Here is a 27,943-nt window from a genome sequence, read left to right on the forward strand (position 1 = left end):
CCCTCCGTCCACCGCCCAATGGTGGCCCCGCGCCTGCGCACCCTGACGCTAGCGTCCTGGCCCCGCAGCCTTGTGGGAAATGTAGTACAACGCGTCGGGTGCGGCTGCGTCCGTCTGCTGGCCGCCCCGGCTTGTTCTGCGAGAGGGTGAATGCAGTGCCCCGGCGGCGGGCCTCGGAGGATCCCGAAGGAGGAGCCCAGAACTGCAGGGGGAGGCCTCTGCGGCCCGCGGGGCGGAGCCGGCAGCGGATGGGCTCGGGGAGAGTCCTCTCCTCCACCGGGCCACTGAGCTGCAGGTGCGCCCCCTCAGGTACCCAGCAGCCAGGCCGTGGTGAGAACCCCCAGAGCTAGGAATGTCCCTGACACAGACCTTCCACCTGTCCGAGGAGGGCGCCGAGGTTGGATCACAGCCCGGGATCGGCGGGGGCGGGGGACTTGGCATGGCGTTCTGGGGTTCGAAGGGTCATTGGGGGCCGAAGGCATGGCCAGTAGCTCGGACCCCGGGTCTCTTCTCTAGGGCTTTTCTGGGCCCCGCGCATCCTAGTCCTGGAACTCGTCGCCAAGGTGAAGGGGATCGGCCCCTCGGAAGTCTCGAGGGATGCTGAACCACAGTCCGGGGTCTCCCACTCCAGCCCTTTGTGTAAACCGCAACTCAGAACACACGCAGTGGTTTCCTGATTCCAAAAAAGGGCGTAGGCGTGGGCTCCCCTTGACCCATCTCTTCAAAAGAACCTGGAAGCCAGATTTCTACTTCAGGATTTTTTTTTTTTTGAAGAATTTTTTCTGTTAAAACTTAACTGTAGGTCAACTAGAAAATTCAGATGAGCAAAAATCATTTGAGAGTTCTCAAAATCTGTACATGTGTATAAAGTATATTATCACTTTGTTTTTAGAAGGAAATATGAATATTAGTATCACTTCTCCATTTACCCATTAAAAGTGAGTTATGAAATGCATTTGGCAAGGTTAAAATGCAGGCATCTTAAGCTCCATCACTTTTGGGGTAACTGCCACTCAATGGAGATAGAGAATAAACTTTTTTTAAAAACATGCTGAAAACGTTTACTTATACCAATTTTAAAAACAGCTAACATCAACATTTAATGAGTGTGAGGGAAAGTATGGCAGTGTCCTTAATTTTCTTTGCATCCCATTTTTTTAAATATATATAAGTATATTTTTATATACATATAGACAATCTGGCTAGCTACGGTTTTGCATTGTTGTCGCAGTCTATCAGTCTCTTCAAGTGATATTTCTAGGTCAGTGGCACAATGTCTTTTAATACTACTTGTCTTCTTACTCTTTAACTTTCTGAGAGGTGCTAATGATAAGCTGTTTAAGTTGCATTTTGAACATTTAGGAGAATTTTTATGCAGTTTGCTTTTTTTTTTTTTTTTTTTTTTGGTACCAGGGATTTAAACCAGGGGTGCTGTACCTAGGCCTTTTTATATTTTATTTTGAGTTTTTGAGTCAGGTTCTAGCTAAGTTGCTTAGGGTCTCCCTAAGTAGTTCTGGCTGACTTCAAACTAACTATACTCTTACTTCAGCCTTCTCAACTGCCAGGATTACAGGCATTCGCTATTTTTTTTTGTTTTTGATGCTGGGCATGTAACCCAGGTCTTTACACATACTAGGCAAGCACTTTACCACTGATCTATATATCCCAAGCCTTTGTTTTATTTTTAAATTTTCTGATATACAAGCACATATTTCCTAACTGAGCAGAGATGTTACATATTCATATCAAACATAAAACAATTCCTTCATGTTTGGGTCTTTAATATCATTATTAGGGAGCCTCATCTGTACTTTGTTCTAATACTTTTGTGTCATTACACATGTACATCTTAAGTTTTTTCCAAATGGGAAGTCCTTTTGAATAATTTTCTTCAGTAATGTGAAATGCTACATTTTTCATATCCTGAATTTTTATGGTGCTCTGAGCTATACTTTCAGCCCCTGAATTCTTATGTGTACATTTTTTATGAATCATCTATATTGGAAAGACTTCAAATTGTTCCATTGGTCCTTTCCCCTGTTAGATAATAATATTCATTAGGGCACAGAGTTTATCTATTTTATGTACAGTTGTTCTCACAGCTTAAATTGGTGAGCCCCTTATACAGTTGATATTTTGGTGAATTAGTGATTCTGCCTATTTGGTAATACTGTGTTCCAATAACTAAAAGTTCTGGTTGGGCAAACTGTCATCAGTGTTCTATTTTATTTTAAAATATTTAATTGACTATATGAGGTTTAGGTGAAGTGTATAGTCAGTACATGTATACAGTGTGCAATGATCAAATCAGAATAATTAGCATATCCATGACCTCAAATGTATATCAAAAATTTGTGTTGGGAACACTTAAAATCCTTTCTTGTAGGTATTTTGGAGTATACGTCAAATTATTATTAACTCTAGTCACCATACTGTACTAAAGAATATTAAAACATATTCCTCCTGTGTAACTGTATTTTTATACCTTATAGTCAACCTGTCTCTGTTCTTTTCTCCCCTCCAAAGCCTCTGATAACTTCTCTTCTGTACTTTTGCGAGACCAACTTACTTAGTCTCCACATATGAATGTGAACATGAGGAATTTGTCTTTGTGTTAGCTTTTTGTCAGTGTGACAAATACCTGAGAAAAACAACTTTGAGGAAGAAAACTTTATTTTGGCTCTCAGTTTCATAGGTCCATGGTCAGCCCCATTGCTTTGAACCTAAATGGAAGTAGAAACCTTGAGAGAAGGACATAGCAGAGGAAAGCTGCCACCTGGTGGCAGCCAGGAAACAAGAAGAAAGGAAGAAGGGACTGGGGACAAGACACACTCTGCCAGGGCACATCCTCAGTGACCTACTTCTTACAACTAGCCCCTATTTCCTACAGTTTCTACCACCTCCCAGTAATGCCAACAAATTATTAATTCACTAATCCATTGATGAGATTAGAGCCCTCTTGATCCAGTCACCTCCCAAGAGCCCTATCTCTGAACACTGCTGAACTGAGGGCCATGCATTCAACACAGGAGCTTTGGGGAATATTTCATATCCAAACTGTAATAGTGTTTATCAGTATTTTTTTGTTTTGGTACTAGGAGTTGAATCCAGGAGTGTGCATAACCACTGAGCTATATCCCTAGCCCTTTTTTTTTTTTTTTTTTTTTTTTTAGAGACAGGGTCTTGCTTTGCTTTGGCCTTGCTAAATTGCTGAGGCTGGCTTTGAACTCATGATCCTTCTGTTTAAAGCTGGATTACAGGCATGTGCCACACTATGCACCCGGCTTCATCAGTATTCTTTTTAAAATATTTTTTTTTCTGTTGTACAAAACAATTTGCATAATTAACTTCAAAATATTGTCACTCCATTTTAGCTTAATTAGGAGTATAAGTTCAAAAGTTCATTTCATGGAAGTGACAACTTAGAATACTGTGACATCCTATCCAGGAATTCAGTATGTATATCTATGTTCATCTTTCTTTATAAATCTAAATAAGCTTAATAGAGCAAACTACAAATAAAAATTGTAATTTTCTCTATGTAGATTCCTTACACTCCTATTTATCTGTAGGTACTTTGTTTGTTGTTGCAGGAGTACAGTTTCTCATGATTTCCTGTCCTTCCCTCAACTCCACATTCCCTAGGAAGGACCCCACAGGAAGGAAGAAGGCAATGGCTGCTGGGCCTCTGCCTTTGGAAGCTCAGGTGACTCATCTTTTTCTCTCAAACCTCTTCCTTATTCTCATACTGTGTGTGGGATTCACTACACAGGACAAAGCTATTGATGATCAGAATGTTGAGGAGTTTTTGCAAAGCCTCCCTCAGTGTCCCTCTGTTCTCAGGCCACTGATACCCTGGCCTTCTGGGTTCTTGATGGCGTTCAAGGATCAGAAAAGGAACAAAAATCATAGAGAAATGGTCCTTGTGTTTATAGGGCTTATGGGCTCTCAGGTATCATAAAAGAGGACACATCTGTACAGGGTACAATTATAAGGATTGAACATGAAAATGATGATAAGATCAAGTATGGTTATGTTCCCAGATTATTGGTGTTCCAGAATCTGGAGAAGAGAAATATCAGGGTAGAGATTAGGAGAAGTAGGGGGTGTTTGCCCATCTAAAGGGTTGAAAATGGATAAATATTGAGGATTTGCTATATAACGGAGTTGGAGTGTCCAATATTAAATTCTGACCCTACCGTTTAATATCTGCATTGCCTTAGGCAAGTGACTTGACTTCCTTAAAACATCACTTCTTCATACTGATGACAGAAATAACAGCATTAACTAAATTTCTGCCATACATCTGGCATTGTTAAGAATTACCTATGGCTCATCTCATTTACTTCATCGGTTTTCTCAAAGTTCAAATAAGATAATGCAAGTGAAAAGAGCCTTAGCTTGGTTCCTGTATTGTTGAAGGTATTTGGTAATTGCTAGGCATCCTTAGTATTAGTACAGCCAAGAACTTGGTAGTTTAGAGTTTCACTGGTGGGGTGAGGGTAGCAGTCACTGATAGTGAGACATGTTTGACTGGCATAGAGGGAATCCAGTGCCCTGTTTGGAGTCAAGTGGAAAGAGGGGCTTGCATGTATGTTGACCTGGCAGGCTTGGGGATGGAAGAGGTACCTGGGAGATCAGTCTGAGGAATTTTGTTAAGAGACTTGGCATGATAAAAGTTTTTCTAACCAGGCAAGGTGGTGCATGCCTATAAATCCAACAGCTTGGGAGGCTCAGGCAGGAGGATCGTGAATTCAGAGCCAGCCTCAGCAACTTGGCGAGGTCCTAAAGCAACTCAGTGAGACCCCATCTCTAAATAAAAAATAAAAAAGGGTTGGGGAAGTGCTCACTGGTTAAGCACCACTAGGTTCAATCTTTGAGACCAAAAAAAATACAAAAATAAAAATGAAAAATTTTGTAGGAATAAAAGAGTGTTAATCAGAAAGAGGAAACCATGAAATTGAAATCAGAAGTGAGGAGCCCTGACTTATTACTTGAAATTAGAACATGCTAGTTTTCCTGGAATCTGTAGTTGTTGCTTTTGTGGTAGAGCACTTGCCTAGCCCATGTGTAAGGCCCTGGGTTCAATCCCCAGCACCACGAAAAACAAACAAAAACCATAAAGCAATAATGAATATTAGAGAAGGGAGTTTTCTAGAAGAGGGGAATGTTTATGTGGGTCATCTGAAAGATTCTGGTTAATGAAGATTGTAATTTGGTTATCAGTAGCCTGGATTTGATTTGCTGTTTAATGTTAATTAAGGGTGGCACACGCTTGTAGTTCCAGCGGCTTAGGAAGCTGAGACAGGAAGATGGTGAGTTCAAAGCCATCCTCAGCAACTTAGCAAGGCCCTGAGCAGCTCAGCAATAAAATATAAAAAATGGCTGGGTTCAATCCCTGCTACCAAAATAATAGTAGTAGTAATAATAATAATAATGTTACTTGAAATTTTTCAGTGTTAAAATTTTAAATCCACTTTTTTGAGATATAATGAATATAAAATAACCCACTTAAAGCATTAAATTATTTGGCTGCGACAAATATATGTACTAACATAACCACCATCTCAATCAAGATGTAGAACATTTTCATTACCCCAGAAAGTATACTCATGTCCCCTTCTGGTTGTTAAGCTTTCAAGACTAAGAGGTCTCTGAAAATAAAGTATTTGAGCTGTACAGATTCTAGCCAAAAGGTAAAGGATGAGTCCTGGGACAATCCTAGGCCACCAGCAGCATGGCCAGATATCAGGTAGAAGAATGTCCATTTCATTTATAATGAAATTTTTGGGAGAAGAAACATAAATCATTTACATCGAGCCTATAGTGGCTATCAATTTGAGGGGGTGGCAAAGTCCTGGGATAGGAGGTTAGTCCATAAAGAGAAGTTTTTGCTATTTCTTGTTTGGTTGGTTTCAAAAGCAGAATGAGATATAGCCTTGATGGGTAATTTTCAGCATATAGTCAAGGAATGTGGAGCATTTGTTGTTCTTTTGTTGTTGTTGTTGTTGACTTAGCTTGAAGCTATGGGTTGGAGTAGCCTTCTCTTATCTCTTTCTTACCTCTATTAGTCCTGTAACTTAATTTAGAACATGTCAGAACTCTTCTCTTATCATAGTCCATATCACCGATCCCAGGAAACCACTGCTTGATTTCTATTATTATAGTTTAGTCATGTCCTTTCTAGAACTTCACACAAATGAAACCATACCAGGAGATACACTTTTGTGCTGGCTTCTTTTGCTTAACCCACTGTTTTTCAGATCTATCCATACATACTGTTGTGTGTAGCAGTAGTTCCTTCCTTTTTATATCTAATAGTTTATTGAATGTACCAAATTTTGTTCATCCATTCACTCATCATAAACATTTTGTTTTCTGTTTTTAGTTATTATGAACAAAGCTATAACAAGCACTCATGTATATAAGTCTTTGTGTGACTATATGCTTACATTTATCTTAGATAAATACATCGATACATGGGAGTAAAATTGTTGGCTCAAGTGTATGTTTGACTTTATAGGAGTCAGTTGTTTTCCAAAGTGTATGTACCATTTTAAATATTCACAAGCAGGATCTGAGAATTCTAATTGCCCAGCATCCTCTGCCATGCTTGATATATCATATTCCTAGGCCTCCTGTAACAAAGTAGTACAAACTGGTGGTTCAAAACAACAGAAATTGATTGTCTCACAGTTTTGGAGGCCAGAAGTCCAAAATCAAGGCAATTTCAGGGCTATCCCCTTTCTCTGAAAACTGTGGGAATATCCTTCCTTGCCCCTTCCTAACTTCATTCTGGTGGTTTGCTGCAGTCATTGTGTTCATTGGCTTATAGCTACATAACTCCAATCTTTACCTTCTTTGTCACGTGGTATTCTCCTTGCGTGTTGATGTCTTCAAATGACATTTTCTCATAAGGACACCAGTCATATTGGAATAAGGGTGCACCCTTCTCCATTATGACCACATCTTAACTAGTTAAATTTGCAGTGACCTTATTTTCACATAGGGTCACATTCTGAGGTACTAAGAATTAGGACTTTAATTTATCTTTTATGAAGGATGCAGTTCAACCTGTAACACATTATATTTTAGCTATTCCCAAGGAGAGAAAATGCTATCTCATTTTTGTTTGTGTGGGTTTTTTTAATTTTAATTTTTGTTTTTGAAGCAGGTTTTTTAATGTTGCCTAGGCTGGCCTCAAACTCAGTGGGTTCAAGTGTTCCACCTGTCTCTGCCTCTTAAGTAGCTGGGATTACAGGTGCACATCACTATGTACAACTTTATCTCATGGTTTTAAAAAAAAGGAACCTTTTATTTTGAAACTTTTCAGATGGGAAAACCTGTTGCAAAAATAATAAAAATAATTTTTAGGATAATTTTCACCTAGACTAACATTTTATCATACTTGCTTTCATTATCTTTCTTCCCTCATATGAGTGTGTGTGTGTGTGTGTGTGTGTGTGTGTGTGTGTGTGTGTTTCTGAGCCATTTGAGGAAAAAGTCATAGACATGATTTAACTCCAAAGTATTTTACTATGTGTTTCCTAAAACTAAGGCCATTATCTTACATAATAAAAATACACTTATCAAAATCAGGAAACTTACACTGATTACAACACTATTAGCTAATCTGCAAACATTACTGTATTTTGCCACCTTTCCCAAAATATTCTTTATCTAGGCCAGAATCATAAATTGCATTAGATTGTCGTATCTCCTTAATTTTCCTTAATTTGCAATAGTCTTTGTATTTGATGATGCCTTTTTTTTTTTTTTTGGTACTGGGGATTGAACTCAGGGGCACTAAACCACTGAGCCACATCACCAGCCCTAATTTTGTATTTGATTTGGAGACAGAGTCTCACTGAATTGCTTAGTGCCTCGCTTTTGCAGATGCTGGTTTTGAACTCGTGACCCTTCTGTCTCAGCCACCTGACCGCTGGGATTATAGACGTCTGCCACCATACCCAGCAACTTTGACACTTTTCAAGAATACATGCCAATTATTTTGTAGAATGTTTCTCAGTTTGGGTTTATTTGATATTTGCTCATGACTTCATATTTTTTAAATTGAAATCTGAATGGCTGATATATTCACATGTATATTCAGATGTTGAAAGATATAAGTTAACCAGGCATGGTAGCCCAGGCCTATAATCCTAGCCACTCAGGAGGTTGAGGCAGAAGGATTACAAGTTCAAGACAAGCCTGGGCAATTTAGTGAGACCTTGTTTCAAAATAAAATTAAAATGGCTGGGTTTATTAGCTCAGTGCTTTTATACATGTATGAGGCCCTTGGTTCAATCCATAGTAACACACAAAGAAAAAAACCCAATATATATTAATGAGCACTTAAAAAAAATCTGTGCTTTCTCCCCTTGATCTGAGCCTCCTAGTGATCCCTTTCTGTACAAAGGCAATGATGATACTTTCTTATGGAGGCTTTCAGAAGAAACAATAAAAATCCATATGTATATATATTTTCCCTAATTTTTATACACTTGATAAAAGTTAATATTTACTCAGGATTCTACACCCTATGTCTTATTTTTTTTTTGTACTTTACAATATATCTTGGAAATTGTCCATATCAATATGTAAAGGGCTTCTGTCTTCCATTGTGCAAGTGTATCATAGTTTACTTAATCAGCTTCCATTAATGGACATTGGCCTAGATTCTTAATATCAACTGGCTATAGGTAGTTCTTCACTGTTGCTGCTTCTTCTCTGAATGACTAATGACTTGGAGCAATACAGGAGATAATGGGAAATGAGTGATTAAAATGCCAAGAAATAAAAAGTATCAACTAGCTATTATTTTAGATAACACACACGTGTTCCTTCATTTAATAGGTATTAAATATTTACAGTGTTTTAGTTCCTCTATTAAGGGATAGAGAATAGAGAACAAGGCTGCAATAGACTTACAAATTTGAAATGCCTTTTTCAATTGAAGCTAGTCTCTGTAAGATAAACAATTCACATTCTAGGTCAATCCTGTTGCACATAATTTCCTGTAATAAGTGGGATTCCCAATGTATTGTAAGGCCAGCACACTCTCTTGACATCTTTAGGCCTCATGGTATGAGGAGTTGGGCCATGAGACTCAGTGGCAAGTTTCCCTGCTCTCACCACATATGCCTTCACTCAGCAGGAAAGGCTGTCTTCCAATTGTCTCCACCATCAGCTTGACCAGATGCATTCTGCCTAGTGCTCCACCTAACCATTTCACCTCCCTGTCAGCCTGTGAAATTGTTCAGATAAGCCAATCCTATCATCCCACAGTAACCATGGGTCACTTCTTGTCACTACAAAGCCTGCTTCTCACAGTCCTGCTAGTTCACTCTGTTTCTGAGTGAAACCCTTGTGTGACCCTGCATAGTGTGTGAGGTCTTCCTTCCTGGGCTATGACTCGATGTGATTAATAAATTATTGTACATCTCATGTATCTAATGTCATATGTTCCGTTATCTTGTAATGAATAGGGTAGGAAATCCTTTCTTCACCAATGATCTAAATAGGAAGTGATCAGAATGTCATCACCTCTTCTCCAGTAGAAATCTAGAGCAGCTTTTACTACCTTTCCCTGTATTAGTCTGCTTTCTGTTACTACAACAAAATAAGCATGGTTGGGTCTTTATTAACAAAAGAGGCTTATTTAGTTAATAGGTTTAGAGATTCAGAGGCATGACACTGGCTTCTAGTTGATTCTGATAAAGGCTTAATGGCAGATGGTATCACAGTGGTGAAAGGGCATGGAGAAGGAGATCATGTGGCAATATAGGAAGTCAAGAGAGTAGGGAGGTACTAGTAACAACCTCCCACTATGCCCCACCCCATAAATGCTCACCCTCTTAATGCTGCCTCCTGGGGACCAAGTTTCTTACACGTTCTTTGGGGACATACGCCCTCCAAGTCCAAACCTTAGCATTCTATTATACTAACTCTTCCTGTTCTTGACTCCCAAACCACTTTCTATGTTATATTTATCTCTGATAATATCTCGTAATAATATCTGTTTTCATTGCAGATGTTGTTTTAATGTCAGAAGGTAGTGTTTTTCTCACGTATATCCTTTTCCTCCTAGTGTACTTGGTTTTTCATGGCCCTCAGAGGGTTTTACTGGCATAATCCCTTGTTGAGGAGGAATTTATAGTTTCAGGAATCAGTGACATTCAAGGATGTGTCTGTGGATTTCACTTGGGAGGAGTGGATGCACCTAGATTCTGCTCAGAGGAACTTGTATGGGAAAGTGATGCTGGAGAACTACAGGAACCTGGTCTCACTGGGTAAGGACTTCTCCTTGTAATTCAAGACCTACCTCTTGACACCTCCCCCCCCCCAATCCTGTACAACATCTGAAATTTGTGAATTTGGACTGGAAATCCTAGCTTTTATAGGGCATTGTCTTAGGGTATTTGCTTGGTGTCCCCTCTTTCAAGGTGAATGGTCTTTTCATAAGCTACACCTTCCTTTGTTTCAGAAACATTGACAAGGAAGAAGATCAGAATAATACTGGGATTGGTTTTTAGACTCAGTTCAAAACCCAAATTTGTTCTATTTCCTCCCTTGCAGGGCATCAGCTTTCCAAACCTCATGTGATCTCCCAGCTAGAACAAGAAGAGTTAAATCTGAAGAACAAAGAACTCCCAGGGTGTGCTTCTCCAGGTAAGTGTCAGGATGTAAGGGTTTGTTATGTGAGACATACCTGAGTGTATTTCAATGGGGAGAAATCACTTCAGGGAGCCTTGGGTCTGGAGAGACTTAGTGGCAATTAATGTGTATTCTGAGGACACCTCCGATTACTGATGGGACACATTCTTCTAGCTCTTGCCTGCATCCTTATCTTGGAGGAAAGTCATACATTACAAGGATTAAACGAGTCACTACATTTGTATAACTTGTTCATCTCCTAGAACAAACTAAGTATTCAGTAAATGTTAGAAGTCTCTTCTATCTTCATCTGGACTTTGAATTGAATCTCTATCATTCTATCTCCTGAATAATGTGTCTCCTCTTATTGTCTTTCATGAATTTTTCTTCCAAGTTGTAACTTATATCCCTAAATTCCCTTCTCTTACTTTTAACATTTGGAAGCTTTATTCACATTTAAAGGTATCCAACATTCTTCTTCCTCTGCCTCAGATAGGTGTTTTTTAGTCTGTGTTTAAAACATGAAAAATGACTGTAGCTTCATTTTAATTTTTATCAGTCTTCTATTGTATATATTTTGGTTTTCATTCCTGAATTTTTTAATATTTATTTTTTTAGTTGTAGTTTGACACAATACCTTTATTTATTCATATTTATGTGGTGCTGAGGATCGAACCCAGGGCTTTGCACATGCTAGGCTAGTGCTCTACCACTGAGCCACAGCCACAACCCTCATTCCCCAATATTTTAATCTGCATTCACTACCTCTCAAATTGCATTTTCCTTTTAATGTTTAATGCTTCTTAATCTTTATTTCCTGGTCACATCACCAAAAGTTCTTTTTTTTAGATTTCATCACTGGCTTATTTCTGCAGAAATGCATTTCAGATCTTTATATTCCTTATGGTATGTAAAAGTATCTTATCTTTCCTTTTTTTGGTCTTGATGTTGGGGATTGAACCAAAGCCCCAGAACTCTGCATGCTAGTGATACCTGTCCAGTGTAGATTGGGAACCTGCTATTGACGATTAAATACCTGAGGAATGCCAAGGCAAGCATAGAAAGCAAGTTTTATTTAAGAAAGTGATAGAGGACAGACTTCCCCAATGAGGAGGGGCTTCAGACTGAAAACCTGTGGGAGGGGGGTACAACTTGTTTTCTTAATTATTGTCTTTAATTATTGTCTTCTCTTTTTTCCCCATATATGTGAAAACAGAAAGGAGCAGGAGGTGGGAAGTTAATTGTTAGCAACTCAGAGTACCAGGGAGCACAATAGTGGAAGTTAACGTTTAACAACCCATTGATAACCAGTTGTCACCCTCCCAACCCCCATCATTCATTACCTACACTGATTGCCTATCCTTTACCCCTGCCTCTATTTGCTGAGGAATGTGACATATCCTGTCCACTTAGGCTAGGAAGGGCTGCATGCAAATTGTGTTTTTAGCAAAGAAAGAATGTGGCAGGGTCAGCACTGTGGGCCCATTTTATAGAATTATTCTCTTAACCTGGTGTTCTCACCATTGTCATTTTTCTGACATTAGACCAGGTCTTCCACTGCTGAGCTGCATCCCCAACCGAAACATATCTTTTTATAATTTTTTTAATATTAAAGAGCTAGTAAATATTAATTTGCTCTCTGGATAGTATAAGTCTATCAAAGTAAAAAGAATAAGCAAAAATAACCAACATGGTTTCAACATCATAATGAAAATACAAATAACTGGGACAGAAGCAGACCTCAGACAGATCAGCAAGCTTTCCTTTATTTTGCCCCAGAGTCAATCAGGCATAGGAGGGCTCATTTTCTGGATATGGAAATGGTCTCCAGGTTATAGAAGGAGCCTCAGTTTTACAGTTTACAGTGAGGGTGAATTAGTCATTGGAGACGATGGATGTGCGATTCAGATAGTCAGGGACCTAGCTTAACAGGTGAAAATTTCAACTCAGGAAAGCAGTTGTAAAATTTGTCACTGAGAAAAGCTCCGAACTGGTTGTTCACTGCCTTATCTTCCTTCCTCTTCGACCCATTGTTATCTAGAGCTTCACTATTTGTTTTTCTCTTTCCAGGACTCATTGGCAATGGGAAATGATAAAAGTCCAGGGCCCAGAGTTTCAGTATCTGCTTTCTCCCTTCAGAACCCACTGTGGTTAAGAAAGGGTGAATGTTTGCTTTTGGTGGAGGTGCTCTGGATGAACCCAGGAAGGGATGAAAGTTTGCTTTTCCCTCAGGGCTCACTGTCACTGTGAAAGGATGTACTGGGAGAGGTTTAATGTTTGGCTAATTTCCCACTCTCCTCTCAAGCCACACTATTTTTCTGGGGGGCTGTCTTGTAGGAATATTATTTTCTTTTTGTTATTTATATATGACAGCAGAATGCATTACAATTCTTATTACACATATAGAACACAATTTTTTCATATCTCTGGTTGTATACAAAATATATTTACACCAATTCATTACTTCATACATGTACTTTGGATAATAATGATCATCACATTCCACCATCATTTCTAACCCCATGCCCCATCCCTTGCCCTCCCATCCTTCTGCCCTATCTAGAATTCGTCTATTCCTCCCATGCTCCCTCTCCCTATCCTACTATGAATCAGCCTCCTTATATCAAAGAAAACATTTGGCATTTGATTTTTTGGGATTGGCTAACTTCACTTAGCATTATCTTCTCTAACTCTATCCATTTACCTGCAAATGCCATGATTTTATTCTCTTTTATTGCTGAGTAATATTCCATGTGTATATAGCCACAGTTTTTTTTATCCATTCATCTACTGAAGGACATCTAGCTTGGTTCCACAGTTTAGCTATTGAGAATTGTGCTACTATAAACACTGATGTGGCTATGTCCCTGTAGTATGCTTTTTTTAAGTCCTTTGGGTATAGACCAAGAAGAGGGATAGATGAGTCAAATGGTGGTTCCATTCCCAATTTTCCAAGAAATCTCCATATTGCTTTCCATATTGGCTGTACCAATTTGCAGTCCCACCAGCAATGTATGAGTGTGCCTTTTTCCTCACATCCTCATCAACACTTTTTGTTGTTTGTCTTCATAATAGCTGCCATAATAGTGACCCTTCATAAAGAGGTTTTTAAAAAATTATAAAAGTATCCATGCAAAGTAACAACTGTACCTTGAAGGAAATCAGAAAACAGTTTGAGCTAAACAAGGCTCAGCTCAGGAGCACAGATTCAAGTTCTCTTGAATGAATGTTTCAAAAAAAAAAAAAGTAGGTGTTACAACTTATTACCTAAAACAAAGGTTAATTGATACATTGAATAGATAACAAATCTGGGGACATTACATAGGCAATTAAGATAGAGTGGTAAAATTTGACCACTGAACTGAATGGTATCGTAGTGATACAGGAGATCTTGTTTTGTTCTTGCTCTTGTGCTCTGCAATGATAAAATTTCAGAAAGATAGGAGACAGTAATAATATAGCAAAGTTTATTAGAAGGGAAACAAAACAGTCTCAGGGAAGATTGACAATGAGCCCCCTTTGTTTCCCAGTTTTATTGGAGATCTTAGGAAATTTTCTAGAGTGTTCTGCCTAGTTACCACCTTTCAACTTTTGACTGACAGTAGGATTGCATCAGATTTTTAAGTCCCTACTGCGCATGATCTTACCCACACCACAGGTACCCAAGCAAAACTTACTTGGGGGGAGGAGGGAATTTTACTGTTAAAAAGGACATGTTAAATTTAGATCTAAAAGCAAATCTAGGTTACCTCAGAGGGTACTTATTGGTTCCAATTGGAACTTGTTCTTACAGATTTTATGGTCATTGACCTTTGTTTGTAATTATCCTATCTTCCTGAGTCCTGGAATTTTTGGTATATATAAAGGTCTCCCTTTTAGGGTAACTTATATTCTCCTTCTTGATGGAGATAGTAGCTTTGCAGATAACAGGTTGTTTGCTGAGGAATATAACATATCCTATTGGCTTAAACCAGGGTAGGGTATGAGTAACCTTAGGGAAATTGCTTTTTTAAAGAAATTCTGTGGGGTGAGCAGTTTCCCCTCAACTCCATATGCTCATATCTGTCTGTTACCTATCATTACTATATTCTTAGTGAGAAAATTGGTCAAGGCAGGAGTCTGTTCTTTGTCAAGCTATGGTTGGTCAATTAAGTCTAACATTAAAACAGGTTCATCTAATAGATACAAGAGTCAGAAGAAATGGAATGTTTTCTAAAGGCTGAAATAGCCCCTATAAGCCTCTAGTGTCCTCCATTGCAGGACTTCAGTAAGCCTGCCCATATTTACAGTTCCCTGTGGAAGAAGTTGTTCATCTGGTACTTGCCTGAAGGAATTCTATCACAGTAGTTTCTTCAAGAATGTTCAATTTTACAACAGGGGAAAAAAATAACTAGGACCATCACTGCTGGTTTCCAGTAAACTCTGAAAAATCAAATTCTAGGAGTGGAGTTATGGGTCAAAGGGTATATTACATCTTAATGGGTCTTGCTACATATTCTATAACTTTGGAAACTATTTTATGTTTTTAATGCTAATTTATTTGTTAAAATAGGATCTTTTAGGTGAGCTTTAATCACTTTTATTATAGCTATCTTTTACTCTGGCTTTGATTACTGTTGCTCTTGGTGTTTATTCATATGTAAATAACTTATTCACTCCACAAATGTCTACTGAATACTAGGCCCTGTTACTACCTGTGGGAATATAGCAGTAAGAAAAACAGGCAGCTGCCTTGAGGTACTTACATTCTAGTGGAGGACACCATAAACTAAGAATGAAAGAAGGAAGGGAGGGAAGGAAGACAAGATACAGGGTAAGAAAAAAAGAAAGAAAGCTAATGATTATAATTTGGTTGTAGGTGCTATGTGGAAAAATAAAGCAGCATAAAGGGACTAAGTTAGTTAACAGGACTATTGTTTATAGGGATGGTCAGGGAACAGGTGACTTTTGAACTGATGCTCAAATAAATTGATGGGCCATATGGGAGGATATTCTGACTATAGGAGATAGCATGTGCAAAGACGTGAGGTAGAAGAAGAGGAGAGTGCTTATTTCTTTTTATTTCTTCTGTGGTAAAAAAAATGTTTGTATCAGATTTTTTTTTTATTTCCATGAGCTACTTTCTTGTTCTCTAAATGTTTCTTCTTTTTGAAGGAGAGGGGGTACCAAGGATTGAATTCAGGAGCATTCAACCACTGAGCTACATCACCAGCCCAATTTTGTATTTTATTTAGAGACAGGGTCTCACTGAATTGCTTAGCACCTCGCTGTTGTGAGGTTGGCTTTGAACTTGATATTCTCCTGTCTCAGCCTTCTGAACCACTGGGATTATAGGCATGCACCACCATGCCTGGCTCCTCCTCTTTTTGATAGCAGTCTTTTTAATTAACCTTTCTTGTTTGTATGAAGATATTTAAGATTATTTATTTATTTTTTAGTTGTTTGGGGGGTTGTTGGTATATATACATGCAAGATTTTCCCCTCATTCCCTATATTATTTTAGTGAGTTTATTTAGGACTACATTGTAACTTTCTGGGCATTCAGTAACAGCAGAAGAAAACACATTTTTGATATAGTGTTTTCCTCTCTCATTCCTTTACCCCCATCAGGCTTCTCTGTTGGGTTGGATCCTAAAAATTATTCACTTATTATTGTATTTCACCCAATATTTTACTTGTCTCTTTGAATATCTATTTGCGTACTAGCACTGAATTGCCTTATTGAGCATATATTTCTTTGTACCCCCTGCCTATTCCCATTACCTACCAGACTAAATAATTAATGTATTTATTTAGTGAATGTTGAATGACATTAAGTAAAATTTTTAGAAATCAAGTGAAAAATGTGGCTTCGACAGTCGTAACCATATTTGTGAAATTCATATTAATGAAAAATGGTTAATTATCAGAAGAGTGTGTGAGAATATTTCAGAAGCACCCAGATAGAACCCCGAGGCCGGGGTAACATTTGGCTGGGGGCCAAAGATGCTCTCATAAAGGTAACAGAAAGAATGTGAGAGGAGAACAGGATTGCCAGGAGAGCTGGGTCAAGGGAAAAGAGAAAAGCAGAGGGAAAGCAACAGGGTTGAGAAAGAAATGAAAAAAATGCCTCTGGACTTGGTCTAAGTCCACTCTGAGAAGAGCCCTGTTAGTGCTGAGGCAAGTATTCTTTGGGGGGGAAAGTGACAGAGAAACAAACAAGAAAATACAATAATGAGCAGGTGAAGGAGAAGCACATGAGTACAGTTTACCATTTCAACAAGGTTGGCTCTGAAGGAAAATGAAGGAAAAACAAGAACTGAAAGAAGCCAGACAGAGGTATAATGCCTCTGGTATGTTTTTTAATAAGAGAAAGACTTGACTGTAGCTCTAAGGACAGAAGTATCCAATAGAGAAGGAGAAACTATCTGTCAAGAATGAGGCCTAGAGAACATGATGTCTTACAAACTCCAGTTCTTGTTCTTTCCAGATTTTCTTGGATATTACTGCCAGACTAATCTACTATTTAGTCCTGTTAGTATCCTGTCCAAGCCAAGAAGAGAAAGAACCGACTAAGTACTGTGCTCGGCTCCTCCCCAGTCATCACCTAATCCACTCATCATAACAAACCTACAGGGTAGGTATTATTAGCCCCTTTTATAGTGGAAGAAATGGACTCAGAATGAAATAACATGCCGGAATTCAACATAGGTGTTTTGGTCTCCAAGTTTAATTCTTTAAAAAAAAAAAAATCGTAACCTGATTTTCTTGCCTTGCTTCTTATTATTTCCTAATATAATTAGTAAACTAGTAAAACTAGAAAACTAGAGCTTCTAATTTTCCTTTTGAATCATCTTTTTCTGTACTAAAATATTATTTATATAGTTATCGAGTGCTTTGTTGATTTTGTTCTTGTTTTTATAAAAGATGAGTAGCAAATGGAAAGAGGAATGCTGTTCATGATGCCAATATTAATGCTAGCTAGCTTGTTATTGTTTAAATGAAGAAAAATTATTAGTAATATAGAAAGCAGTGAATTTTAATTTAATCAGTGGTCATTAGACTTAAATTAGTTCATATTTAGTTATTAAGGAAACAAAAATTAACATTATGTACAAAGTTTTAGTTAATGTATATATAAACTATTAGAAATTTATTATTAAGACTGGGCCTAAAACTGGACCCAGCAATTGTGGAGGCTGAGGCAGGAGGATTGCAAGTTTGAGGCCAAACAGCAACTTAGTGAAGTTCCTGTGTCCAAATAAAAAAGGACTGGGGATGTAGCTCAGTGGTAAAATGCCCCTGGGTTAAATCCCTAGTACCAAAAAATAAGTAAGTAAGTAAATAAATAAATAGTTTTAAATTTTTTTGTAAAAATTAAAAATATAGTTGGGGATTCTATATTTTGTGTTCTCCAGGAAGCTACCCCTAACTACTCCTAAATGTGGAAGCTTATTGCCTGTGGTTTATATGTGATTTTTAATTATTTTTATAGATATCCTGGGTAACTCTGTGTGTGTGTGTGTAAATATATGCATAAACACATACACACATATCAAGAATTATAAACTGTTACAGAGTCCCTATCTGCCTTCATATCAACATGAACATCATTATGTTAATAAATACACATCTTTGTTTCTTACCTACAGAATATTGTAAATGTAGAAGTACTCCAAAAGCATGTTCATTCTTAACAGGACAGGCCCACTGCTACCTCAAGACAGCAGTACTAGCCTCTTTCTGGGTTGCTCTCCCTTAGATATTTCTGTGACTTCCTCTCAGCCCCTTGAAGTCTTGAATTAAATGTCCTTTTCTCTTCCTGTGTTCATATATGAATACACCACCAGTGAAACAACCACAAAATGTGCAACCACAAAAATGGGATCCTAATTAGAATAAGTTATACTCTATGTACGTATAATATGTCAAAATGCAGTCTATTGTCATGTGTATCTTAAATAATAAAATAATAGTTAATAGTAATTCTAAAAATAAAACATTTGCCAAAAAAGTCACTTTATCCATGAAGCCTGTCCTTATGACCCTATTTAAAATTGAAAACCTTTCTTCTCATATTCCATATTTCCATTTTGTTGCTTTTATTGTTATTCCATAAGGCATACTGCTTAAATACTAGGTGTTTTACTTTTTATATTGATTGTTCTCCTTCCTGTCACTAAAGTATGAGTGCCATAAGGACAGAATTTTGTGTTTTTCATTGCTCATCCTAAGCACTTTTAAGTGTCTGGCTCAATAAATAAATAGTGTATGATGATTTATCATGCTTAACAGATCTGGCTGCTGTGTGGAGACTGTATTGTAGGATTGCAAGCATATACATAGGAAATTCAGTCAGGTGGGTACTGAAATAGTTGTTTTGTTATGAGTTGTTTAACTATTACAAAGAATGTGGAAGAAATATAAAAGAAAAAAACTTGCCCTCGGCTGCTACCCAACCCTCCTATCTCTACCCCAATACTATGTAAGCTCTTGGTCTCTGCTATGGCCTATTCTATTCATAAATACTGAAGATCTGTGCTTTACCAGACTCCTTGGTTATGGGACTCTTGTTCATGTCCCAGTGAGTCCCCAAATTATAGAAAGCTTATAAGTTAACCAGGAAAAGCTGAAAAAGCATTCTAAGACAATAAAGGAATATAAGTTATCACTAAAATCTCCTATTTAAGAAAAAAGGAATACAGAACTTCCTATTACTTAATATAAAACAATAATGGTAATGATAAAAGCTTAGAGTGGTAGAGCTAGAGCATAATGCTGTGTGCTTTAAAAAGTCCCTATTTAATGACATAGCAGAGTGTCAAGAGTCTGAAACATTGTTCAGTCCTTGACCGTTAAAACTAAACTTCATTAATTCTTAGTAAAGCCATTCTAACAATCTGACATTTTGTGGATAGATCATAATTAGGGAAGAATGAAAATTCCTCTCTTCTCAATTGCCTAGTTGTATTGGTCATTTGTGAATGACATTTAATAGAAGTAGTAATAAATAGTAAGAACCCTTTCCTTGATCTTGTCAGTGAGAATTCTTCTAGTTATTTGTTTTTATGCTTAGTGCAATGCTAACTTTTTCTTGCAAATCAGAAGTGAATGTTGGGTATTATCTATTACTTTTGAAGTATCTATATATGTCCTTTATATTATGAACTATTAATATAATACTAATTTTAGGTGTTATTTTACTGTAAATAGTACATGTGTATATGGTACAACATACATAGCAGAAAATTACAATTTTAGCCATTTTTAATGGTTAGTTTGGAGGCATTTAAATACATTCATATTGTTATGCAGCAGCCGCTGCCACCCAATCTTCAGAACTTTCTCATCTTCCCCAGCTGACACTCTGCCAATTAAACACTCCCCCCAATCTCTGGCAACCATTCCACTTTATGACTCTGAATTTGGCCACTGTAGGTATGTCATTTAAGTTCAATCACACAGTATTTATTGTTTTGTGACTGGTTTTTTTTCACCTAGAATAACGTCTTCAGGTTCCATCCACGTTATAGAATTTCCTTTTTTGACTGAATAATATTTCATTGATACATTTGCCATACTTTGTTTATTCATTTATCCATTGATGTACATTTGTATTTCTTCCTCCTTTGGGCTATTATGAACATTGCTGCTTTGAGCATTGGTGCACCCTTTCAGTTATACACCATGAAGTGGAATTTGCTGGATTAAATGGTAATTTTGTTTTTTATTTTTTGAGGAACTGCTATACTGTTCTCCACAATGGTTGTGCTATTTTATATTCCCACCAGCCCTGAAAAACCTCAGCATAATACAGGCCATACATGAATAAACTGACAACATCATATTCATGGTGAAAGACTACAAGCCATTCTTCAAAGATCAGGAACAGGGGAATGATACCCACTCTCTCCATTTCTAATCATCATCACTTTTGTCAGTTTTATAAATATTGGACAGTTTAGTTTCCCATTCTCTTGTTGATGGAGATTTGGGTTTTTCTCAATTTTCTTCTGTTGTGCATAATGTTACTCAAAGCATTATGGATCTTGTAAACCTTTGTAAGGCAGATTTACCTAAGTACTTTTATCAGCTAGATTATGCTAAATCACAATCTGTTTATTCTCAGTTGTACTAAACCGTTTTCACAATATTTGTAGCAAATATCTCTCCCACTAGCCAGCCACATGTGAAAGTTCTCATTACCTTAACAAAATCTGAAACTATTTGAATTTTTACATTTTGTTATGCAGAGATATGTGTTAATGGTATCTCTTTACACCTCTATTCTGCCTTCCTCTGTATACCACCGAGATTGGGCATCTTTATTTATGTTTATAAACCATTCACATTTACTTTTAATAAGTACTTATTCAAGGTTTTGCCCATTTTTCTAATGGGCTGGCTTAGCTGTTTCATAGACATTGTTTTATAAGTCCAGGACAGGTTCTTTATGGGTCCTGTGTTGTACATCATCTCCTGGTCTATAGCATCTGTTTTCTGTTTGTTTTGTGTTTGGTGGGGGGAGTGGTATCAGGGATTGAACTCAGGGGCACTAGACCACTGAGCCACATCCCCGGCCCAATTTTGTATTTTATTTAGAGACAGGGTCTCACTGAGTTGCTTAGTGCCTAGCCATTGTTGAAGCTGGCTTTGCACTTGTGATCCTCCTGCCTCAGTCTCCTAAGCCACCGGAATTATAGGCATGTGCCACTCCACCCAGCTATTTTTACTTTCTTCATGTCTTTGGTAACTGGAAACATTTAGTTATCTCAACATTTATTTACCCTTTTGGTTTTTATGCTACTTCTTTTGTTCTCATTCTCCTCTTATTATAATTTTAAAAAATTATTTTCTGAATCTCTAGATACTTTACAAACTCAATATTTTCTGTGTATCATGTATCTTTCAATGCAGGCAGTTCTTTCTAGACTTTATTATTATCTAACCATGTGAATGGATTCTGCTTTGCTTTCTGGGTAGCATTTTATTCCCAAAGAACTTGAATTGGATAGCTGGATATGACCATAGTGAGGTGGGCCAGATACCACTGTCATTTCATCATATGTTGCTGCAAATATTTTCATATTTAATTGCATAGATCTTCTCTCTCAGGGTACTTTGTGGGGTCTTGAATTTTTTAGCTTTTCCCTTTTTATGTTTTTTATATAAACAGGTCAGGTTGGAGGGGAACCCATTTAATGCCTCTCTTGCTTCAGTCAGGCCTGTGCTCACAGCCTTTAGATCATTGATTCATTGTCTTATCTCTGCTCTCTTTACTTGGATAAGCAACTATAATTCTGAGATTATAATTTTCTATTCTCTCCACCCCCATTGTCTATGAGATCTGAGAAAATAAAGTCTGAGTGACTCCAATTTCCTTCCTTTAGGCCCTCTCCAGCAGCTCAACAGTTCTCCTTTGCCTGCCCCTGCCATGCCACTAGTTCTCACCTTCCTGGAGAAGATATTTAGGAAAGTGTAGAACTCTTTAGGATTGTCTTAACTCTGTGAGCCTACTTAAAGTTGAAGGAGAAAAAGCCTGTGGATCACATCAGTTTCAAGTATGTCTAGATATTTTTGTTGCAAACAAGTCTGTTGCCCAAGAGTAGTTTGTGTACATTATCTTACCTAGTCCTTATACGATTTTCTTTACTTGTAATTTAAATCTGTGAAAAATCAGACCAAGAGAAATAAGGAAAAAGTATTAAAGATCATGGTTTGAACCCATTTTTCTGACTCTAGGATCAACAGTCTTTTTACTATGTCACATTGTGATGCTTTATGAAGATTATTTGGTACATAATTCTAAGCAGCCTTATGGGAGAAAAAGAAACTGCTGGTAGGAATATCAAATATGAGGTAGCAGGACTTTCTGTCATCTTCCACCAATCCTAGGTCTTCTGAATATTTTCCCTTTGTTCATCTTCATTGTTTGTCCATCACTCCTTAATGAGCTCACTCCTTTCTCTGCTTGCCCCGTAGATCTTCTCTCTCTTTCTTCTAGTTCCCTTGTTTTCCATCAATTGGTTCACTGTTTTTTCCTTCCTTTCCAATTTCTCTATGTTATTGTAAAGGTATCTTTGAAAGTTCTAAAACATATCTAATAGTTATTCTAGTTTAATTTCTCATTACTACCTTATACAATTTTTTTGTCTCCTAGCATACAAACCAATATGCCTTTGAATTTTTTTTCAGATTGGGAAAACAAACAATCAGCTCCAAAACCCAGCATTACTGAAGATTTATCCCATGGGGTCATAATGGAAAGGGAACATGTCTGGCATTCAACCTTAGGGGAAACCTGGGAACCTGGACATTGGTTAGAGGGGAAACAGGAGAAACATCTGGGCCGAATGGCATTTACCCACGAGGAAACCCTCACAGAGAGAAGGGTATGTAGAGGGAATGAATTTGAAAGATTTTCCAATCAGGGTTCAGTCCTTGATACACCACAAAGCATTCCCGTGGCAAAAAGATCCTATAATTGGATTTCACAAGGAAAAGACACCAAACAAAATTCTGAATTAATGAAAAATCAAAGAATGTTTGTAGGAAAGAAAATCTATGAATGTAATGAATGCAGGAAAACCTTCAGCCAGAGCTCATCACTTCTTAAGCACCAGAGGATCCATACTGGGGAGAAACCATATAGATGCAATGTATGTGGCAAGCATTTTATTGAACGCTCATCTCTTACTGTACACCAAAGAATTCATACTGGAGAGAAACCTTACAAATGTAGTGAGTGTGGGAAAGCCTTCAGTCAGAGCATGAATCTTACCGTTCATCAAAGAACTCATACTGGAGAGAAACCTTATCAGTGCAAAGAGTGTGGAAAAGCCTTCCGCAAGAATTCATCCCTTATTCAACATGAAAGAATTCATACTGGAGAGAAACCCTATAAATGTAATGAATGTGGGAAAGCCTTTACACAAAGCATGAATCTTACTGTGCATCAGAGAACTCATACAGGAGAAAAACCCTATGAATGTAATGAATGTGGAAAAGCCTTCAGTCAAAGCATGCATCTTATTGTTCATCAGAGAAGTCACACTGGAGAAAAACCTTATGAGTGTAGTGAATGTGGAAAAGCCTTTAGTAAGAGTTCAACTCTTACCCTACATCAGCGAAATCACACTGGAGAAAAACCTTACAAATGTAACAAATGTGGGAAATCCTTTAGCCAAAGTACATACCTTATAGAACATCAGAGACTGCACTCTGGAGTAAAACCTTTTGAATGTAATCAATGTGGAAAAGCTTTCAGTAAGAATTCATCACTTACTCAACATCGGAGAATTCATACTGGAGAGAAGCCTTATGAGTGTATGGTATGTGGCAAACATTTCACTGGGCGATCATCCCTTACTGTACATCAGGTTATTCACACTGGAGAGAAACCTTATGAATGCACTGAATGTGGAAAAGCCTTCAGCCAGAGTGCATACCTTATTGAGCATCAAAGAATTCATACTGGTGAGAAACCCTATGAATGTGATCAGTGTGGGAAAGCTTTCATTAAGAATTCATCCCTTATAGTACATCAGAGAACTCATACAGGAGAGAAACCTTATCAGTGTACTGAATGTGGAAAAGCCTTCAGTCGGAGTACAAACCTTACAAGACATCAAAGAACTCACACCTAAGTACAGTGTTTACTGGCCCCTTCATCATGATTAACTCTTCAGTAATCAGATAAAGTCATGTTGAGGTAGACACCTAATAAAGGTAACAGTTGTGGGTAATTTTTAGTTGAAGTACAATCTACTATATTGGATAACATAGACCACAGCAGAGAAATCATATGGAAGTGAAGAAATCTTGATTCAAAAGTTAAAATGTACTTTTTAACAAAAGGTTTGAGTAAGTAATGTGTAAACAGTGAACATTTATACTCAAGGTAAGTTCTATTGTATCATACTGAAAATTCTCCTTGGGACATCTGAGATTTCACACTGGAGAGAAAATGTGTCAGTGCTTAATTGGATAGCCCACAGACCTGGTTTGTAGTCCTGACCTGCCGCTAACTTGGACAAGTTACTAACTTTTAGCAAGTCACAATTTTCTTACCTAGTAAATGAGAGATTTTGGATGTAAAAGGTCTGGGGGATCCCTATTAGCTAAAATGTTACAAACCATGATGCCAGGAAATCTTTGGCCTTTTACTCTGTTATGTATGTTGTCTAGGTGCTTCTTTTCCACAGTAAGGTTTCCTTGGATGTTTCAAGTCAAAATTTTCTACCTCTACCAATTTATAATGCCCTTTCATGTCCTTCTCTCTCTCCCTGAATTACTTTCTCCCTTAAAATGTAGGCTGATTTCTACCAGATAATAGAATAATTGTACAAATCTTAATGTAATAGCATGCTATTTTGAGTTCTTCATAGTCTTAAACTGTTGTTAAATTAGCTGATTATTTAGAAAACAACATAGTTTAATATTGTATTTAAGCACAGAAGAATCAAATAAATACATATCTTTATGTCGTATTCAGCTATCAGAATGATAGTTGATACCAGGGATTGAGCTCAGGGACACTGACCTGAAGGTGTGAACACTAAAAAATATGGAAATTTAGCATATTAACACAATATTTGCAACTCAAAACATTCAGAACAATCATAGGGATATTTTATAGATCTGTTATGATGATAGTGGCTTAATTTCATTTCTTTCACACAAATTTTCCAAGTCCTAAATATGGGCTACACATGATTAGTCAAAGTGATTTAAGATTCATTCTTTATTTTTAAAGGATAAACTAAGAAAGTGGCAGTATAATGGGATAGGAAAGGAAAAGTCAAGCAATAATTTATAATTTGGCACAATGTAAAAAAAAGCTGTAAAAACTGATTAGGTATGGCTAATTGAAATAGAAGGATGACTTAAATTTCTTATTTGTGTAGATTGGGATTCCATAATTAAAACCCCATAAATTAGCCATCTTTGTGCACCAATGATGTGTTCTGTTTGAAGGCATTTTGATGTGTCTCTGGAACATCCAAGAAAAGAGTCCTGAGAAGAAGTAGAATAAGAAGAGGGTCAGTGGTACAGGGCACACTGGGAGTACTGTCACTGGTGAGGAAAGTGAAGCAAAAGAGGAATCAGTGAAAGCTGAGAGAAATGAACTATCAAAAATAGAAACAGGAAAATCAGGAAGCAGTGAAACCACAGAAGTAAAAGGAAGTTTTTAATTTTTAAGGAAATAGTTAATATCAAATGCTTCAGAATAAAGTACTTTAATTTTTTATGGTTCTGGGGATTGAGTCCAGAGCCTTATGCATGAGGCAAGCACTCTACCAAATGAGCTGTATCCCCACCCCTGTACTTTGCTTTTTTGGGTGGGGGGAAATGAAGATTGGGTTTAGGGACACTCAGCCATTGAGCCACATCCCTGGCCCTATTTTGTATTTTATTTAAAGACAGGTCTCACTGAGTTGCTTAGCGCCTTGCCATTGCTGAGGCTGGCTTTGAACTTGTGATCCTCCTGCCTCAGCCTCCTGAGCTGCTGGGATTACAGGCTTGTGCCATCGTGCCCAGCTCTAACCTTTGTTTTTGATTATCAATTTAAAGCACATAAATTTTAATGTGTTTGAAGAGTGAGTTAAATGTTGAAAATGACTTAGTAGCTTTACTGATATAGGAGAGATTTAGAACGATGACCAAGGTAATGAGAGCTGAGAAGGGATTTACCTATTAGAAGACCTTTGGCTACAGATATTCAGAATCTCTCTTAACAATGTTTTAGGCAAGTAGGGGTGTTCTTCTCAAATGAAAAAAGTGGAGGTGGTCAGCATTGATCCACAGATAAAATAATTGAATGATTTACATTTCAAGGGATTTCCATCCTGGTTGCATGATGGCATCCATAGCTTCAGGTAAAATGTCTGCATTCAAATCAAGAAGAAAGGGTTTGAGAAGGACCAGCAACATCTGTGCCTTTTATCAGAAAAGATTTCCCAGAAGCCCGTTAGCACACACCTGCTTGCATCTTATGGGCCACAACTGTTACATGACCACTCCTAGCAGCAAGGGAGGCTAAAAAAAGGAGAGCCTAGCCCTTTCAGCCTTTGTAGTAGAGGTAGGCCAATTAAGGGGTTAGAGAATGGGGCTGATTTAGCCATCCATCTACTAGGGAGCGTTTGCATGATATAAGATAGGATGATTATGTTTACAACTGAAAAGAGGCATGAGAGAATCAGGAGACAGCAACGAGTAGATGTACAGCTCAGACGAGGAAAATAAGATTTGGCACACAGAGGCTTTAGGAATACTTTCAACAAGAGGAGGGAAACTTTCCAATAAGAGTGGTTGGAATAAATAAATCATGGGTCCAGAAAATGTGGGCAATAGTGGAGCAAGTGCCTATGAACTCTCATTGTTTAGCTCCTAAGCAGTCCAGAGTCTTGGGCAATCACTACTCAGGGTTAATATCTTACTACTAACTTCAACTCATTGACATCCAAAGCTTCAGCACCTTCATTACTTTCTCTCCCCCTTGTTTTGTGCCTTCCTTTTGAACCTTTATTTTTCTGCTGTCTTCGTCATTTTAATTTCTTTTCTACCCATCCATTCTCTGCCCCCCTTCTTCTTAATTCATCTCTTTCTCTTGAGATCAGGTGAAATACAAACATATGAAGGGAAAGGAGTAGAATGGATATAAGAAAGAGTAATTATTGAAAATCTAAGTTTTGGGGGATACAATTAGTTCAGTGTTAAATTCCTTCTTTGCCTGTTCAGACTCCATCAGTTTATATATGAGTATAGTCAAGGAGCCCCAGAATCAGCAGGATGAGTCAAGGGGTGTGTTTAAGCAGGAAATGGGGAAGAATAGTGGAGAAGCTCATGGCCAGTGATTTGCTCCATTCTCCTCATTCCTCTGTGCTTGAAATGAGAGAAAGGAGGATATTTATTTGTAAAACACCTGGATAGAATATTCAAAGTATAAGGGTCTGAGAGAGAATACCTTGGTTATAGCGTCCTCTTGTTAAACCCAGTCTTTACTTTGGTCTCAATTCTCAAGTAGAATTGTAACTTCTATAATATTTGAGGACTTTTTGTGTGTGCCACTTGAAATGCAGTATAGCCAGAGTCCGTGGCAACTGGGAACCATCATTAGCCAAGGATTTGTAGGTGCGCTCTCTCTGTGCCCTTCCCCTTGCCACTACTACCACCACCATATGGGCTCCCATTGCTGTGTTTTTCCATTATCTGTTACCTTGGCTTCCTTTACTTAAAATTAAATTCATGTGACCCAGAATCATCAGGTCTCCTATCTGACCCTTGTATCTCTCTAATTCTAAAATTT

At 37.7% G+C, this 27,943-nt stretch overlaps 1 protein-coding gene across 14 annotated transcripts; it reads left to right on the forward strand.

Annotated features, from left to right (window-relative positions):
* Positions 1–57: 57 nt before the first annotated feature.
* On the forward strand, positions 58–27,895 carry Zfp2 (ZFP2 zinc finger protein). 14 transcript variants are annotated; one of them, XM_040273341.2, is made up of 5 exons: positions 58–330; positions 3,594–3,706; positions 10,160–10,292; positions 10,579–10,671; positions 22,831–27,895. In XM_040273341.2, exons 1-5 carry the CDS (start codon positions 249–251, stop codon positions 24,279–24,281), a joined length of 1,872 nt encoding a protein of 623 aa, XP_040129275.2. In that variant the 5' UTR covers positions 58–248; the 3' UTR covers positions 24,282–27,895. The 14 variants fall into 14 exon arrangements, with proteins under 14 accessions (XP_040129275.2, XP_077905920.1, XP_077905925.1 ...); XM_078049794.1 differs by having other exon boundaries at positions 10,166–10,292; XM_078049799.1 differs by having other exon boundaries at positions 58–309.
* Positions 27,896–27,943: the final 48 nt, after the last annotated feature.

This window comes from Ictidomys tridecemlineatus, chromosome 1, assembly GCF_052094955.1.
Source record: "Ictidomys tridecemlineatus isolate mIctTri1 chromosome 1, mIctTri1.hap1, whole genome shotgun sequence".
NCBI lineage: Eukaryota > Metazoa > Chordata > Mammalia > Rodentia > Sciuridae > Ictidomys > Ictidomys tridecemlineatus.

Coding starts and splice junctions, on each gene's coding strand:
- Zfp2 (XM_040273341.2), top strand. CDS start 249: ATGGGCTCGGGGAGAGTCCTCTCCTCCACCGGGCCACTGAGCTGCAGG. Junction 10,293..10,578: donor CAGGAACCTGGTCTCACTGG/GTAAGGACTTCT, acceptor CCTCCCTTGCAG/GGCATCAGCTTTCCAAACCT. Junction 10,672..22,830: donor CCCAGGGTGTGCTTCTCCAG/GTAAGTGTCAGG, acceptor ATTTTTTTTCAG/ATTGGGAAAACAAACAATCA.